This window comes from Diceros bicornis, chromosome 7 (genome assembly GCF_020826845.1).
Source record: "Diceros bicornis minor isolate mBicDic1 chromosome 7, mDicBic1.mat.cur, whole genome shotgun sequence".
NCBI classification, from domain to species: Eukaryota; Metazoa; Chordata; class Mammalia; order Perissodactyla; family Rhinocerotidae; genus Diceros; species Diceros bicornis.
Window position 1 is genome coordinate 77,928,671 of NC_080746.1, and position 18,638 is coordinate 77,947,308.

The following is an 18,638-nucleotide window of genomic DNA, read 5'->3' on the forward strand; positions in this document are numbered from 1 at the left end:
CTGGAGGAAACCCAGTCTTGTCAATAGCTGGTGTCACTCTCTACCTGTTCAATCTGTTGCCGGTGTCAGACATGGTGAGTCTTTGCTTTTGTTCTTTTGAGAGGAGAGGGGATTAAGTGGGTAGGAAGGGCAGATTCGTTTTGGATATCTCTTTTTGAAATGTTCTTTGCATTTTGGAAGGGGAGGAAATTTTTCGCAGCCATAGGTATTTGTACCCGTGAGCATCACCTGAGGTCGGACAGAGGTTTCCGAGGCTGTCCAGCTGAGAGGGTGCCATGCGATTCCGGGCACTGTCCTCGGTGCTGAAAAGCCAGATGCCGGTACTGAGGCGAGTCGCGGCGGATCCTAGAGGCTTTTGAGAGAGAAAGGCTGGCTGGAGCCTAAGTACTTAGATTTGGTGCAAATTAAGGAGTTCTGATCTGTGCATTTGTGAAACAGGGTTAGATGAGAGGTATGCGGTTGAGGTGAAAGTAATATGATTATTCTTAGAGTATAATAGTAATTATTGATGCTAATATAATAGGAAGCTTTCCTGTAGGAAGCCCTGACAGGAAAACCACCGAGGACAGTCCTTCTTGTTTGAACCTCCATTGGGAGAAAGCAAATGAAAATTAGTCTTGGGTTTTGGTCCCCAAGCAAGAGTAGGGGCATGAAGGATATCAGATTCCTGTGACTAGTTGGGGCGGGGGGCAGCAAAAAACTTTGCACGTCTTTTGCATATCTGAGAATCTGGAAGTGAATGTAGGTTGTGTATGATAACAAACTTGGTTTCTATCTTGTGTTTTAAGTCTGATGTATTACTGTTGTTTGGAGTTGTTGTCGTTATTTTGGTCGTTGTCTTTGTCCCTGCCTTTGCTACCTGGCCGGCAGGGCTAAGTTTTGAAGCTCTGGGATTCGCACAACCGATTTGGCCTCAAATGCTCGCTGGTGCCAGGGCATCAGCTCTGTGGCCACAGCTTGTCTATGGCTTATTTAAAAAAAAAAAAAAAAAAGGCAATGTGCATTGTTGAATGACAAAGGAAATGGGGCGGAAAATTAAAGAATCTTTCTACAATGGTGATGGGGACGTGAGCACCCTACAGCCGTGATGTGAAATCTAAAGAGAGCGGAGAGCTCATGGCTGTAGGGCTAGTTCCATCCTCCCCTTGCCCCCGCCAAAAAACATTCCTGCCTCTTCTTAGTTTACCCTCCATCAGGGAGGAGAATATTAGCTTCTTTAAGTCATCTGGTTATTGAAGAGACGGACAAATTGAGAAATACTGATTGCAGTTTTTCTTGGAGAAGGAAAAAAACTTCGCATTCCAATTTGTTCCGTAGGTATTGTGTCTGGACTTGAGTTGTGAACGTCTTTATGTATAGATACAGGTATTTTTTAAAGCTGCTGTGATTTTTTTTTTTTTGCACGAACTTCACGTTGTGTTTGCAGGATTGCGGGGCTCCCAAGGAAATGAATAAACAACCAGACAACACCCTGGAGGCGGCGGTGGCGCCCGGCCACCACGACGGCCGGTGCGCGCCCAGGACGAGCCCGGAGCAGGAGCTCCCGGCGGCCGCCGCCGCGCCGCCCCCGCGTGTGCCCAGGTCGGCTTCCACCGGCGCCCAAACTTTCCAGTCCCCCGACGCGCGAGCCTGCGAGGCTGAGAAGCTGGGAGTGGGGGCTTGCAAACTCAGTGGCCCGAGGGCGCCCGCGGCTTCCGCGGTTCTGCGGGACTTGACCGAGGCGCTTGGCGCGCAGGTCGCCCCTCCCGGGGGCTCCGGGCCTGGCAACGCGCTGCATTGTAAGATTCCGGCCCTGCGCGGCCCGGAGGGGGATGCGATCGTGAGTGCGGGCAAGGGCACCCTGGAGCGGAACAATGCCCCGGCCGTGGGCTGGGTGAATATGAGCCAGAGCACCGTGGTGCTGGGCACAGATGGAATCACGTCCGTGCTCCCGGGCAGCGTAGCCGCCGCTGCCGCCCAGGTAAGCAGGTCGCGCTCGGCCCGCGCCGCCTCCTGCTCCCCAGCCGTGCTAGAGGCGAGCCGGGCCGTGCCGGGTGCACGTGTGCTAATGGGGAGACCGGTTGGCAGTGCCAGGCGACCGATGCGGGAGGCAGCTTTGGGGCTTCGGAAGCTCGCACTGCGCTGGGGTCGCCAGTTCAGGGCGCGAGGGCTGCAGTGACCCTGCCAGAGGGACCGTGACCTCAGGAGCTGCGGCTACCTGCCCCTTCCCAGCCTCACTGGTGGCAGAAATCCGGGTGCAACTCATTACACAGTTGAGGCAGGTAGATTCCTACGCCTTTATGCAGATACGACTCCCTTGCCAATGGATGGGTCTTTTCTTTTATTTCCAAAAAAATTTTTTTAATTAAAAAAAGAAAATACAGAAAAAAACCTGGGGGAAATAATTTTAAGTCCTGTAGCCTTTGCACTGCGAGTTACCACTTATCACTTGCGAACTCATTTGATGAGAGGTGGTTTACATGAGGCCGCTACTGAAGCTTAAGCTTCTGGGCAATCTTTTTTTGCCCCGCCGGTACCTAATTCTGTCATCATAATTTTGTACTTTTCTTTTTTTCCTTAAAGAGCACCTCTCTCAATTGTGTAAGCTTCAGGCCTCACAAACCTGGATCCACCCCTGCATTTGATCCTTTACCCTCACCCAAAGGCATGAAAAACCCACAGAGCAGACCCAGGTCGTGAGTTAGGGATAAGGTGGCTATTACTGGCGGCTCTCTCCCACGTAGGCTTTTGTCTTCTTCCATTTCCCTCCTGTCTCCCTCCCTCCATCGCTCTCTTCTTTCCTCTGTCCTATCCACCGACTTCAGCTCTTTCTTTCCCACTGCCTGCCTTTCTGCTCTGTCCTCTCCTCCCCTGGGCTCAAGGCCAGGCAATATCCAGTAGTGGGCGCTTGAACCAGAACATCAACCCATGTGAGATCTGGGGTTTATATGGCGCTTCTGTTCTTACTCACTCTAGTGCTTCTCACACACACTCACACACACACTTATCCACAGGCACACACGGCAGGAGCTCGGCTTTTAAAATAACTAGAAATGAACATAAATTTAGGCTTTCCCACTCGCCCCTGCTTTTGGGGTCCATTTCTGGAGCATCTGGCTGTGTGTATTAACTGCCTGTGACAGCGTGTGCCCCATTGTGACTCCAGGTGGAGGAAGAAAATGTGTTTCAGTGCCTCGCTTAACCTCCGCACTGCGGCAGAAGGAGCAGGAACTCCCACCCTCTCTAGCCCTGGAAGAATTGGATGGTGGGGGTGGGGCTGGAGGTGGTATGTGTAGGGGAGGTGCAGGGGAATGTCAAAGATGCTCAGTGTAGATCAAACCCTGCATTTGCCTATTTTCGGCTCTGCCCATCTATCTTATTGTTGCCTTTCTGACACCTACCTCGGCCCTCCTCTCCCCCACGAGACTTCCTCCCCATCCTGAGAGCAGCTTCTTTATCTTCCACGGCCTGTGGGACAGTGTGGGCCATGGAAGGTTGCTGAAATAGGGGGTGGAGGGTGACTGAGGAGGTGGAAGCTGTGCGGTGGCTTGGGTCCCTGGAAGCTTTGTGTGGTGTCCAGGTGTCCTGAACATTTTCCAGATTTATTTGAGGTGGCTTCATCCTCACCTTCTTCTTCAGTAAGGCATTCCAGAACCAGGTACTGCCCCAAGAAAGCATCTTAGTGTGAGCTTGAAGAGGTGAGCCCCAAAGATCCATAGACTGCTGGAGCTGGAGGGTGCCTCAGGGGACAGTTATTCTAAGCCCCTCATTTTGCAGATGGGGATACAGAGGCTCAGAGAGAGCAAGTGGCTTGCCTGGGGATATCCAGCTGGTTAGTAGTCAAGTTTAGAGCGGAACTCAAGGTTTTAGAAGTCCTGTCTCTTACTACATCTACTTTCTCCCTTCTCCCTCTTGTTTCACCCCCCCATCTCCCCCCTGCCCATATCCCTTGCCCCAGTGCTGAAAGGTGCCCCCGTTAAATTAGCCACCAGGCGGGTCCTACCTGAAGGCTTTGGCAGAGAAAGTGAGGGAGGGGCTCTGGCTGGCTTCAGGCATTGCAGCTCTCTTTCTGGCCTTAGCACAGACTCCAGAGGGAGGAGAGGCTGAGGAAGGAGGCATCGAGGGTTTGGGGGAGGGAGAGTCGGTTAGGAACCTGCTTGCTGGGGACTCTAGGCATGATATTGGGGGCCTGCTTGCCAAATGAACTCTTGGTCGGGGGTTGGGGATGGAGGGACCTGCTTGCAATCAACCGACAGGTTCAAGGTTTGCGGAAAGCTGCTTGCTGGTGTGCCCTGACTGCAGGATTTGGGAAAGAGGGGTTCAGGGGTCTGTTTAAGATGGATCTTCGGATCAGAATTGGGAGCCCGCTTGCTGAACGACTCTCAGGGCAGGGTTGAGGGGGTGAGGGCCCTGCTTGTAGATGCATCTTCTCTTCAGAATTGGGGTCCTGCTTGCCGATGCATCCTCAGTTGAAAAGTGGGGTCCTGCTTGCTGGGAAGGACCCTCAGCTGGGGGGAGAGGTGGAATGGGGCCTGCTTGCGACAGACTGGGGCTGTTATCCAACAATGTGCTTTTCCGCCCCCAGGAGGACAAGCAAGGGGATGAGAATAAGGCCCGAGGGAACTGGTCCAGCAAACTGGACTTCATCCTGTCCATGGTGGGGTACGCAGTGGGGCTGGGCAATGTCTGGAGGTTTCCCTACCTGGCCTTCCAGAACGGGGGAGGTATGGCTTTTCCGCTCTTTCAGCCTGCGGCTCGGTGGGGCGGGCACTGGCGGTTTGGGGGGGACTCAGAGCCCCAGGACCGGGCCAGCAGGAGAGGCTCAGGGCAGGTTGCTCACACTCCAGCCCCATCCTCTGTGGGCATCAGTGCGGAGCCAGAGGGCAGGAGCGACTGGGACCTTTTGACACTAGATCCAGGGGACTTTTATAGTGAGATGGAGCTCAGGGGAGGGGCGAGCCCTCATGATTCCCACTCCCTCCACCCTGGCCCAGCTTGGGGGCTGGGTTCTGAGCCAAGTGAGCATTGACCTAGGAAAGGTCAGACTCTAATTTAGCCAACAAGTATTCAGGTACTGGCTGCACTCTGCGCACCTAAACGACTTGAGAGCCAGTAGCTGTGTGGTCGTGGACACCGAATTAAGGACGTTTTAAGATTATAACCTGGAAACCTGAATCCGCACAGGAGACCTTGGGAATGGGCTCTGGGTGGTGCAGAATGCAAAATGCAGGGGAACCAGGGGCCTCGAGTGGAGAGGGGCTGGGGGTTGTGCTCTGAAAACCTCTCAGATGTACCCACACACATACATCCTCTTGGGCACAAGCAGGGCATATTGTGACGTTAGCAAAATCGTTTAGCAAAAACAGTTTTCATTTCATTTGTCCTAACTGGGTAGAAGAAGCTGCTCTTTGAAGGAACCCCGTTTTTGAAATGGGGAGGACGCCAGTTAGGCGTGCACCAGCTGCCAGGCCTCTCGGATGCAATGTGCCTCTTCTGTACCCACCATGGGGGGACATGACGCATTTAAGGTCCCCTTTGCTTGCCCTCCTGACGTTCAGGCGCAGAGGGACCAGCCGCTGGCCCCACCGTGGCTAACTGAGAGGCGTCCTCTGGAATGGGAATTTCACTTAGGGCTCCCTCTCACAGTTTCTCAACTGGACCAAAGAGACCAAATGCACCCCTTCTTCCGTCAGGTTAGACAGCTTAAGGTTGTGTGTGTGTGTGTGTGTGTGTGTGTGTGTGTGTGTGTCTTGGGTCCGCTCCTCGCGGAGTTTGGTGCACAGGGACTGACAGGTGCTGCACCACAGGACAATTAAAACGGAAAAAATGTGACACCCCTCCGCTCAATTCAAACTTAGGACACGTTGACAAGTACTTATGAGGATCGCAGAGCGTTTGCAATCAGGGTGCCCTGGAAACAGAAGAACGTGTGCTGGCTACACAAATATAGGCACCCCAGCTGAGTTTCCGCTCGGTTTCCCGCCGGGAGTCTCTAGAGCAGGGTGCGGGAAGCGGGCAGAGGTGCTATAATAAGGTTTCCAGTGACAGGAAGGGGGTGGGTACACAAGATCGGAGCGGGGAGGGAGTTCCAGCCAAGGGAGTCTGGCGGGAGAAAGCGCCAGGCCTTTGCACGCCCAGGATCTGCGAGGCGCGGGGCCGCGTGCGCGCGCGGCGGTTCCCGGCGGCGCGGAGCCGGGCGCGGGGAGGGGGAGGCAGCCTTTTCCGCACTGCGGCTCCGGCCCCGCAGCCTTCAGCCCTCAGCCCTCAGCGCGGGGCGGGGAGCTCTCCGCCTCCTTCCCCGGAGCGGGAGCGGAAGAGAAGGATCGCACGAACTGCGTCTTTCTCGAAAACGGTGTCAGGAGGCGACAAAGCAGGACCCCCACTATTCTCGTCAGCAGCCCAGGGCTGCTGCTGGCCTTCCTCGCCTGGAGAGCGCCCCCTCCTCCCCTCTGGGGCAGGAAAGGCTCTTCCTCCCGACAGGAAGTTGGAAGAAGGGCCAGCGGAAAGAGTAGGCTAGAGAAAGGTCAGCATTCCTTCTGGTGAGCAGTGTTCTGGGCTCTGGCATCTCTACTAGGCTACCTGAATTGGCTCTGACCCATGCAACAGGGCTTCCTGGTCCAAACCTTGTCAAAAACCATGGCTATTCTCCAAGGCCCTCCCAAACGACCTCCAAGAATCCTTGAAGGGAAAGCACCCCAGAGAACCCTCGGCAAGTCTGTAGAGACCTACCAGCTACTATTGCCCTAGGCCGGGCATCCTGGGGAATAAAGAGGTGAAGGGTCAACAGACTCAGGGCCTCACAGTCTGGATAAGACATCCATGTAAATGTTGTCAAGTGCTCAGTGCCTGGGAAAGGTACTGTGGGAGGACAGAGACGGGAGGCTTCTCAGAGGAGGAAGCATTTGAGTTGAGAAGGATGGAAGGGGCTTCACACTTGAGAAGTGTGTGATGGCCAAGGTGGTGGGGAGAGGGATGTCCTGGCCACCTGTTGGGCAGAGCAGGGTTGGCAGGTGTGCAGGTGATTCGGTTATTGCAAGGGAGGGCTCCTGTCGAGCTGAACCTCTGTCCTTGGAGGGTGGAGGTGCCGATGAGATTTCACCAAATCTGCCTGCTGTAGGGAGTCAAAGGAGAGGATTTGTCGAACACTGGGAGGGCTTACTTTTGGGACATTAATGTACCATAGTGAGAAAAAGAAAAGAATAAAACCCAACCAGCACACAGCCCCTACCAACCCACCTAGTGGGGAATGGAAAAAAGGAGGGTATTTGCAGGGTGTCCCTGCACTGTTTAGAGGAGGCCTCTGAAATGTCCCGGGTGCCTGTGGTTGAGCTGGAATGTCAAAAGCTTCCTGGAAAGGAGAGGGAGCCAGCTCCCACCCAGAGGGTGAAGGTGGGCCTGAGCCGGCCTTGGCCCCCCCGGGCTCTCACTTCCCACTCTCTCTTTCCAAGGCGCCTTCCTCATCCCCTACCTGATGATGCTGGCTCTGGCTGGGCTGCCCATCTTCTTCCTAGAGGTGTCACTGGGCCAGTTTGCCAGCCAAGGGCCGGTGTCTGTGTGGAAGGCCATCCCAGCCCTACAAGGTGAGTCCACCCTGCCTCCCAGCCCTCCCAGCCCTCCCTGCCCTCTCACCACGCGGCCCCAGGAGGGAGACCTGCTCTTGTGATCAGGAGAATTCACTCCTTCCTTCTTTATTTGATCAATTTCACCTCTGGGGCCCCAGATCACCTCTGGCATTGTTCCTGTCCTGGCAGAATGCCTCAATGCCCCTGGAAGACAGAGTCCACTCCACTCTTAGTGTATCCATGTGTAAAAGAGAGCCAAGACCCAGGTCCCTGCCCTGTGCCCAACTGTGAGAATTCCATAGGACTTGGGAGGGACCGAATCCCTGGACATTTGCTTCCACAGGCTGTGGCATCGCGATGCTGATCATCTCCGTCCTAATAGCCATATACTACAACGTAATTATTTGCTACACCCTGTTCTACCTGTTTGCCTCCTTTGTGTCTGTACTGCCCTGGGGCTCCTGCAACAACCCTTGGAACACGCCAGAATGCAAAGATAAAACCAAACTCTTATTAGGTAAGTTTGGATATACCTACACTAGGTGTACTATCCATTCATTCATTCATTCATTCATTCAATAAAGATTAATGAAGCACAGATTGTGTTTGCCAGGCCCTGTGCTAAGTGCTGGGGTCACAGAGATGAAAACAAACACCAAATGTACTTAATTCTAACATTTAAGGAGCTCATGGCCCAGAGGAGGGGTAATCAAATTTTTGTTTGCTCATGAATAGCTGTAGTGTTTGTTAAAATGCAGGTTTATAGGCCCACCAGATACTCTGATTTATTAGATTTGGGTGGGGTTTAGAAATTTGCATTTTAGCAAGGTCCCCAGGTGGCTTGTGTGCACAGTACAATTTGAAAAGCAGTGAGGTCCTAGAGTCTAAGAGAGGGATACCTGTGATCCTGGGTCCACGCTTCACAAAATACTGCTCGGTGCACGAGGTAAATATGAGCAGAGACCCTTTAACCGAAGCCCTCTGATGGAAACGTGCATTGTGTTGTACCTAGAGGAGGGGACATCGGCCTGGGAGTCAGGCAGTGTTCCTGGAGGAAGACCCGTTTCAGACCTGAAGTCCATGGGGACTTGAGGACTTGGAGGAAGCTGTCAGCTTGTTGTGCAGGAGAGTGAATGTGAGGAGGAGCAGGGCAGATTTGTGAGCAAGGCTTTCTGGTCTGTAAGACATCTCTGCCCTGAAGGTATGTGTGTCTGCGGCAGGCAACTTCTCTCTGGATCTCAGGTTTCCTCACTTGAAAATTAGGAATAATGACAATATTCTTCATCCTTCCTACTGTAAGGATTGCTGTAGGAAGGACAGAAATGAGGATGTGACAGCAGTTGGGAGAGCATAAAACTCTCCCAATAGAAGGTGCTGGTATCAGTCACCCTTGAAGGTGCTGGTCATTTTAATGGGCACCAATAAGCAGGTAGTTCCTTTTTCCCCTGGCCGATCTGTTATTCCCCTTAGGCTGGATCTGTGCTGAGGTCAGAATCCTGTGATCTCTGGATGACTGGCTCTTGTGTAGGTCCCCCACATCAGCTCTTTTGCCCTCACAGCCTGCACATTGCAGAACTGGGACCCTTTGAGTGTGTTAAGAGAGAAAGATGAATTCTTCGCTCCCACACCCCCAGAGAGATGCATGTGCCTAAAGGCAGTAATTCACACTGGAGAATTTTTTACAAACACGTGTGTTACACACCATGACAAACCTCCACCTAGAGAGGCTTTGAATAATACTGAAGAAGAGCTAAAACCAGAGACACGTGCCCATCAAATTCAAGCCCTGTGCACCTGGAGGTGCTGAGGAATGGAGGTGGGGGTTTGTGGAGGTTCCCGGGGGTGTGGCTCACTAATGGTATGACCAAGAACAGGTGTCCCTTAGCCTCTCTGGGCCCCAGTGTCCTCATCTTCACAATCTCCATGTTGATGGATTCTTGGGTTAGAGCAGTGGTTCTCAGCCTGAGCTGCTCCTCGTTAGAATCAGCCAGGGAACTAACAAATCAAAACATCACTTAGGGTTAACCCTGGACCAATTAAATTGGATGATCTGGGGATGGAGCCTAGGAATCTGTATTTTTAGAGATCCCCAGGTGCCCTCAAGGGTAGGAACCCCTAGGTTGGAGTTGGCCCACATCCCTTTGTTAGGCTGCCCTTAACCATTTTTGGAATGGATTGCCCACCTTCTTTGCCCTGCAGTGCCTACCAGCCCTGTGCTCCCCTCTGCAGAGCTGCTGTCTGAGGGACGCCCAAGTGGGAGGTTCACAGACTCGCAGCCAACAGTCAGCTGGCAGGATGGCTTCCCAGTGGTCGCCCTGTTAGGCCAAGTGCATCTTCCAGGATGTGGGGTCTGGAATGGAGGTACTTCAAGGTCATCCCAGAGCCTTGCTTGTTCTTTCCAGATGGGGCCTGGGAGGGGAGTCACTTTTCAAGGGCGTGCCTGCTGCAGGAGGGTTGGTGCCTTGATTCCGGCTCCGTGGGAAGCTTCCCTGGGGACCTCCCTCAGGGACCACCGGGTCACTGTGATCAGTGTCCTGCAGCTGTCCTCCAGGAGGGGTAGTCGTCAGAAGCACCATTCTCCTCTTGAGCAATATCCACTAGTATTCGTGCAGCACCTCAACACTTAATAATAACGGCGAGCATCACTTACTCCACACCGAGCACCGGGTTAAACCCTGTTACTCAAATTACCGGTGTTAGGATGGACAAGCCGACAGATGGCTCCTGTTATGATTTCCGTTTTACAGATGAAGAACCTGGAGCTCAAGGTCGTAGAGCTAGCTCTGTGGTGGACCCAGGATCTGAACCCGATTTTGCCTGACTCCCCAGGCCACGGTCCTGACCATCATGCTAAATGCTCCCCGATCTACAAAGCAGCTTCATAAATGCTGTTTATGTTCCTAATAAGAGCCTGTGAGTTCCAAGGGGCCGGAGACATGATCAGTATTTTGCAGGTGAGAAAGTGGACTCCGAGAGAGGAAGTGTCAGACTGTAAGTCACAGGGCAGAACCAGCGCTGGGATTTGGGTCTTGTGATCCCTAATTCTCTGCTCATCCAGGGTTCCTGAAGAATCCTTGGTCCAGCAGGTTCTACTCCATCAGTCTGGGCAGAGTGACATTGTCAAGGTGGTCCCTAACTGTTGGTAGCTGAGATCCGGTGCAGTAAAAAGAAAGCTTGTCTGACCCGTAGTTTGACTTGGTAATTCCAGTTCTGGGGATGGATATTAAGGGGGAAATCAGAGCTGCAGGTGAGGACTCAACATGATTGTTTATAGCAGCCACAATTACAGTCTTGGAAAACACTAGACACACTTAAACGTGTCACAGAAATTCAAGTAATTGTTGAATAATTCCATGGTTCAAATAAATTATAGTGCATCCATAGGATGAAGTATTCTATAGTCATTAAAAATGAATATTCATAAAACATGGGGAAATCCTCACCATATCATGTTAAATGTAAAAGCAGGATATGGATTTATAGTATACTTTTATTTTTACTAACCATATGTGCATGGATAGAAAACATATAGAAAGGTGATACACAAAATGTTAACTGGCAGATTTGGGGCCATTCTTTCTTTCCTACACTTTTTATCATGGACATGTGTTTATTTTATAGTCGAGTATATACATATGAATATGTATACACATATATATGTGTGTATGTGTATTTTTTTTTTTTTGAAGCAAGCTGAGCCTGTTGATCAGGCCAGGCATGTGGGTGGGGTGCCCCTGGCTTTGTGGAGTTTCCAGTGTGGCTCACAGTAACTCGGGAAACACTAAAGGCAGAGCAAAGACGTTACACTGCTAAGCTCCGAGTCGCCTGGTACAAGCCATAAAAACTATGCAAGCTCTGAGCAGAGAGAGACAATGGACGTTTTTCACTCTGATTACTCCCTGGGAGCATATAGATGGGCTGGGAAGATCTTATCTGACTCTCAGCGAGTGCTTTACATTTGTTCGTTTGTTAACAAGCGAGGTGTCGGTCCCCACTCTGTCTTTGTGCAGCCCTTCCGTCTGTTCTTCTCTGTGTTATCTGCATGTGAGCGGTTCCTTTTCTGGGGCCAGCCTAGCCCTGGTGGAAGTATTGGTCCTTTGGGGTCCTGGGGTGACTTAGAAAAGGTGATGGTGGTCTGAGTTGCAGAGACATAGGAGACTTTATAGCCCCACTGCTCTGATGGACAAGTCTGGAGACCAGACAGTGGATGTCCCAGGCTCTCTCCCTGTTGGCCATGCAGAGAGAGGCTTATTTAGGAAACAGAAAAAGTCCTCCTAGTGCAGTGTTCCACAAGTAACCTTCCAGGCTCACCCTCTCCCTCACAACCCCATAACCACCTGCCTCTGTGATAGCAGGCAACTGGACCCGAGAGAGAGGGGAGAGATGGCCCGCCATTCTGACCTACTGTCACAGCAGGGAGGTGTTCAGCCCCCGGCCCTCTCCGCATTGCTGGGGACATACTGCCTGGGACCTCTACCTCATCACGCAGGTGCCAGGGCCGGGTACCTGCCCCAGCCCGCCACCAGCGCTGGCTCTGTCCACGGTGGAGGCTGTTTGCAGCAGGTTTTTAAGGCGTAGGTTGTAAGGGAGACTGCCTTCTTAGGGGGACTCCACCCTCCCGGTGTCTGTAATGGAGAACGGCTAATCCATGCCCCGCCAAGTGAGACCAGCGACTGTTCTGTGAGATTGGGAGCTAGCTGGGTCATTTAAATTGGGAACAACGTAAATACCATTTCTATTTCTGGAACGGCTTAATTTTCATTAGAACTTTAATTAAATGATCCCGCTTCTCCCTAGTCTTTCGTGTGCTTTCATTTATTAATAATTGCCCGAGTAAAGAGAATCCCGTTAGAACAGCTTCCAGTCGAGCGCGATGGCTGTGGCTGTTCGTTGTTCGGGGTGGCGGCGCCCCCTCTGCGCGCGGCGCATCACCCCTCCGCGGGCCCCTGACGGCGCTGACCGCTGCGAAGCACGCCTCTGCCGCCCAGTGGTGGGACGGGATATTGCAGGAGGCCGGAGGCCGCGGGGCCGCGGGAACGGGTGACCTGGTACCGCCGCGGCGAGCAGTGATGCAGAGACCGCCGGAGACGCCCCCTAGGGACGCGGCCCGCCTGCTTCCCAGGGGCAGTTCCGGAAGCGAGCGATGTGGCATTTGCCCGCGTGTTAGCGATCTCTTGTCTGAGAGGATGGACGGACGTTTTGGCAGGGGCGCCAGAAATCGCTTCTGTGCTTGCTTACAGAAAAGGGACGTGGATGGTGCTTTAACTGTCTTCATTCAGGCCTCTGCTGGGGGAAGCAAGTGCTCCCTCGGTAAATATTTGATAGTTATCAGGTCGGAATCCCCCTGAAACTCTCTGATATTTGATTAGACTGAAGAAGGTAACATTGAATAAGAAGGTCTTTTGAGGACTCTAAAAGCAGTGGTTCTCAGCCCCAGAAGATTTTGCGAGAGACCCCTGGCCACGTTTATGGACATTTTTGATGGTTACAACTAGAGGATGGATGCTCCTGGCATCTGGTAGGCAGAGGCCAGGGATGCTGCTAAACACCTGCAATGCACAGGACAGCCCCCCAACAGAGAATTATCTGGTCCAAAATGCCAGTAGTACCGCTGTTGGAAAACCCTGATCTAAAGAACTAATCAGAGGGGAGAGATTCTTATAACTTTGTTTTAATTTTTCTCTAATATTATGAGGTGTTCTAGGGGATGTGTGGGAGGCAGTGGGAAATTTATGGCTGGCTGATGGGTTGTGGGAGATGATGCTGAGGACTAGAGATGCTCACCCCATAAAAAGGTATAACAATAACGACTGAGTTATGGCTAAAATTTACTGAGTCCAGTGTGCTAGGTGTTGTAGGATATTTTTTCATTCGTGATCTCAATTTGGTTCTCGCAATAACCTTGTGAACTAGACACAACTATTATCAGAAAACGGAGGCTTGAATGGATAAAGGAACTCATCTAAACTCCCAGGGCTAGGGGACCTCCTGAACCCCTAGTCTTACCCACTTTGCTGTTCCGCAGAGGGCATAAATCAGGAGTCCTTGCACCAGATCTAGGCTGTGTATGCTTTTTTTGGTCCACAATATTTAAAAACAATTCGACCTTATTTCCAACATTTTAAAATGGAGAGATTTTGTGTAAATATCCAGATTTTCTTCCTCTATTGCCAGAACACCTGGAAAAGCATGGCACTGATTGGCTGGAGCACTTCTGGTTTGTCACAGTCTCCACCACTCTTTATTACCCTCCATTTTGTGCCCTTCTCATTTGTTTCACCAGCCTGGCTTCTGAAGGTGTTGGAGTTTATGACCCCTGCTCTCTACTTCACAGTAGAGTGGTGCAGAGCATGGCCTCCAGAGAGAAAGTGCCTGTTTGCCCCCTGGTTCTGCTGTGTGACCTTGGCAAGCAACTGTGCCTCTCTGTGCCCGTTTCTTTATCTGTAACATGGAGATAATAGCAATATCTACCTCACAGGGGTGATGTGAGGTTTAAATCAGTTAATGCATATAAAGCACTTAAAGTGCTTTAAAGTACATATAAAGTACATGGTAAGTGCCATATCAGTGTTAGTTGTTGTTACTACCTTTCACTCCTTTATAAAATAGTATTGTTTGGTATTAGTCCTGGTGGACTCTAAAATCACTGTCAGGTGGTCAGTATCAGAGAGGCGTTGTAATATATGGTTCGTATTCAAGAAAGCCTTCAGCTTCTAATTTAAAGTGAGGATAATAACATGCACCTCCCAGGTTTTGTGAGGACTTCACAAGATCATAAAGTGTCCAGCACAGTGCCTGACCTACTAAGACTCACACTGCTGCTTCCCTTGCCCCGTCCCAGCCTGGGTCAGGCTTTCTCAGCTCAGCACTACTGACATTTATTATCTGTTGGGGGCTGTCCTGTGTGTTGTAGGATGTTTAGCAGCATCCTGGCCTCTGCCCCCCAGATGCCAGGAGCACCCTGTTCCCCAGATATGACAGTAAAATATCTCCAGACGTTGCCCAGTGTCCCCAGGGGCAACGTTCACCCCCCCCCCCACCTTGGGAACCTCTGTGTGAGGTCCGGCTGCAGGCTCTCCAGCACATGGCGTGCCCGCTGCCTCCACTGACCCACCTGAGTGTGCGGACAGCACAGGTGCACGTATCTTAGAGTACTTAGGGTATGTCGCTGTGGTGTGGGCAGTGGGTTCACAGTGAGCTTACTAGGGACCCTTCAGGAGGTCTGCTTATGTCTGATTAAACTCATTTCTACAAGCCATTTATTTTCTGTGGAGTCACAAGGATCTGGGTTTGAATCCTAATTCTCTTCCTCATTAGCTGTGTGATTTGGAGAGAGTTACGTAACCTCTTTGAGCCTTTTCCCTCATTTTAAATATGGAGGTTACAGTAGCCACTGCATAGGCTGTAGTGAGCATTAACTGAGAGGGTGCGTTGCAGGTGGTTGTAGCTCCCGGCGCACAGGAAGTGCACCATAACGAGCCACTGACAGCAGCGCCACTGATGTCACTGCTGTGGGCCCATGGCTCCGGGGTGGGGACCCGCCATTCTGTGGGTCACCTCCCCCCAGCTTTGCTCAGTGAACACTTTCCCAAAGTTCCTCTCCAAGATCTGGCAAATATTTTTGGCTTTTGTTTTTAAATTGCTAGAGAGGAGATGTGTGTATATTTTCTGTACAGATTTCACAGTGTTTCCATTCCGTCCTCTCTGAAACAGATTCCTGTGTCATCAGTGACCATCCCAAAATACAGATCAAGAACTCGACCTTCTGCATGGCCGCCTACCCCAACCTGACGCTGGTGAACTTCACCAGCCCAATCAACAGGACTTTCGTCAGCGGGAGCGAGGAGTATTTCAAGTGAGATATTTGTAATTTCTAAGAGAAACCCAGGGAGTTAATGAACATTCAACTTGCAGACTGGGGGTGTGGGTGGCCCGAGGGGTGGGTTGCCTCTCTCTGAGTGATCAGGGAGGAAGACTTGTCCCGTAGTTTGGTTTCTGAGAGCAGATTAGTGTGCCTCGTGGGTCTGGAGAGGAGAGTCGCCTGAATGCGGGTAGGAATAGAAGTGGTGCTGCTGTCGGTGACAAAAACATTGCAAACCTTCATCCCATGTGATCTAAGCAGACCTTCGGTTAACTGGTTTTTGTTTTGATTTTATTTTATTTTTCCCTTCTGCACTTGAGAAGGAGAGAGAGGCAAAATTAAGAAAACAAGTCATGGTCAATGACTTAGTTTAAAGAAAAACTAATTTTTCTTCTTCTTCTTCTTCTTTTTTTTTTTTTTTAACAGTTTTGCCTTGCTTTTGTACTTTCTACATCCATTTTGCCACACATTCAGGATTGAGGTTTAGGGATATAAGAAATCCTCAGCCATCGTAGGAAGATTTAATAAAGTTTATGGAAGTATTTCTTAAGGGAGGTAAATGTAGATGGAGTTCAACAGAGGATAAATAATGTTCTCTAATTAAGCCTTAGCTGGGGGTTGTGAACTCAAATGTGCTCAGGGGCTTGGCAGGGAGGTTTGCCTGCCTGCCAGCAAATGAGTGAAATACGAACGAGTGAGACGATAGAGAATGGTGGTGACTGTGGCAAACTGAGAGGCTGTGTGCTGTGTGTAAGGGAGGCTGCTGCTGCTCAGCTGCAACTGATCCCTGCCTTGTGGGGGTGGAGCCCGTACTGCCAGAGCTTCCATCTTACAAGAGAAGTGGGATATAAAATCCGAATTTTTATGTGTCTCTCCTATTTTAAATGTTAGCAAACTAATTCAAATAAAACACTGGGGCCAAATAAAATGCATATGTCAGTGGGCCTCTGGTTTGGGGCTTTCACTTAGATAACAAGAAGCGCTTGCTAAGACCCCCACTGGTTCTCCCCGTTACTATTAGTTCCTATTGCAGGCTTTCTCTCCTGTACAGACTCAGAGGGCGCATGGTTGTCCCTGCAGAACAGAAGGAGAATCAGGCTGAATGATGAAATAACCCCTCTTGAAGAGAACGTAGGAGCAGTGGCAGGGGGCTTGATTTCCCCTGAGCACTGGGGAGCTGAGTCTGGCCTGTGCACAGAGGAAATCTGGTCACATAATCCTGTAGTTAGGTACACGGTGAAATGATTTGTGAACCTGCTTTTGAGAGTCTTTGCTCGTCCTCTGGGACAGTCTTAATTTCCAAGAGGAAGTGTTATTAGGAGCTTCTTGGGACCTGTCCAAGATCCCTTTTAAAGCCTGGAGTCGTGGAGATGGCCAGTGTGGTGGTATTGTGGACTCAGTGCTCTATCCATTTACGGGGGTGGGGATACAGAGAAAGTCCTTTCCATCGTTGGGGAATACGGTCCCTAAGGATTGGGAGCCCAGGTCAGTCCCATCCTTGGTCACTTTGACTCTGCTCTTGGGCCCAGGTGGGCCCAGGGGTTGGGACTGAAGGAGGCTCTGTCACACAGAGCGTGGCCAGCCCTGTTTGACAAGCTTGACCGCGCCGCAAACGGCCTCTCACGCGGTCACCCGCTAGCTGGGGAGGGGGCAGCGTTGCCGGCTGGCCCAGGAGTGGGCATGCCACCTTCACTTTCCTCAGCAGGTCAGAACGTCTGGGCTGTCACTTCTCCCGTCCTGTAGAGTCTGCATTCTGGTTGGCCCTTTGTTCAGGTCACAGAAAACCACCAACCTACACACACAGCACTCTCCTCCGGGACGTGTGACTGGACTGTTGCAGAGTTGAAGGGACTGTCTGAGTCTCTGGAGACTTGCTGTCCCTGTCCCTGCCTCCTGTCCCAGGGTGAGGCTGCCCCTGGGATGCGGGTCGCCGGGCCGGCCGTGACTTCTTGAGCGCATGCACGGGTTGTCGGCAGCCGCTGCAGATGCCCAGCGGCCCCCTCTGCTTCCGCCTGGGTGTCTGTCCTGAAGGCAGCTCTGCTGTACATTTCAGCCGGCCTCAGCTCGGGACATGCCCCACGCAACTTGAGCTAAAATGCAGAGCAGCGTTTTTGCTCATTCAGTATAATGACTCTGTACTGATTTTTTAAATTTGAAATTATAGAAACGTACTGGAATACATTCTCATAGAGGAGTGGAACAAGACAGAAACGCACAAAAACCATCCTTGACAGTTTAGAGTTTCTGTTGGTGATGTGAGCTTGTGTAAAGACATCAACCTCGTGGTGCCGGGTGGCGGCTGTGCCGGGGCCTCCAAGGCTGCTGGATTTGTAGCACTTCTCCTGGGGCTGCCCCGGACGACGGCGGAGCTGGCGGGGTCTTGTACAAAGCCTGCCCAGGGCCGAGAGTGGTCTCCCGGCACACAACTAAGAACAAAGGAAATCCGGTTGGCCTCTCCGCGGACAGCTGTGGGCGGGAGCCCAGATCAGCGAATGAATCCCTCACGACCTGCTCTGATCACATCTCTCACGGGGAGGGTGGGGGTGCCAGGGTTGTTCAAGGCTCCTGGCTCTGCAGACAGTCACTCTGTCCCCCTCCTTTTCCTCCCTCCTCTCTCTTTTCAACTCTTAGGTACTTCGTGCTGAAGATTTCTGCTGGGATTGAACATCCTGGGGAGATCCGGTGGCCACTAGCCTTCTGCCTCTTCCTGGCTTGGGTGATTGTGTATGCGTCCCTGGCGAAAGGCATCAAGACTTCAGGAAAAGTAAGAACTTGTGTTTATCGAAGAGAAGGCTCTGGGACACCCAGGGATGGGTGTGTCGTGGCTCTGGGACGAGGGTCAGGAGCCATGGGCGTAATTCTGATCTGGCCTGAGTGGCTGGAGGGCCTCGGGCGAGCGACTTCGCTCCTGTCTGTAAGGGGGTCCTGGCATCCTTCTCTCAGGGCCGTGTTAGGACTGGATGAGAGAAACGTACCCCGGGCTCGTGAGCGTGGTGGGGCTACTGTGACTTGCTTCCTTCCTTCACTATCGGGCCGCCCCTCCGTTCAGCAGCTGGGACCTCCCTGATGCCCTTCGGTCACTCTCCCGACACTCTAGACTCAGTGCTGCTGGTGCTCTGCTTCTTGGCCTGGCTGCCAGGTCACTATTGCTCCCGTCAGGAAGCTGGGAAAAGATCATAATTGTGAAGAGGGTTCCTTCCCCTCACTCCCAACCACCACGTTCTTGGCGTTTGATG

At 51.8% G+C, this 18,638-nt stretch overlaps 1 protein-coding gene across 1 annotated transcript in view; it reads left to right on the forward strand.

Moving 5' to 3' along the window:
• The first annotated feature begins 275 nt into the window (after positions 1 to 275).
• Positions 276 to 18,638, forward strand: part of SLC6A5 (solute carrier family 6 member 5) — a 51,156-nt gene continuing 32,793 nt past the window's right edge. The window contains exons 1-7 of the mRNA XM_058546311.1: positions 276 to 320; positions 1,427 to 1,960; positions 4,565 to 4,703; positions 7,428 to 7,559; positions 7,885 to 8,058; positions 15,255 to 15,396; positions 18,034 to 18,166. Of these exons, the coding sequence (XP_058402294.1) occupies positions 276 to 320; positions 1,427 to 1,960; positions 4,565 to 4,703; positions 7,428 to 7,559; positions 7,885 to 8,058; positions 15,255 to 15,396; positions 18,034 to 18,166 (1,299 nt within the window). The remainder of the gene's footprint in view (positions 321 to 1,426; positions 1,961 to 4,564; positions 4,704 to 7,427; positions 7,560 to 7,884; positions 8,059 to 15,254; positions 15,397 to 18,033; positions 18,167 to 18,638) is intronic.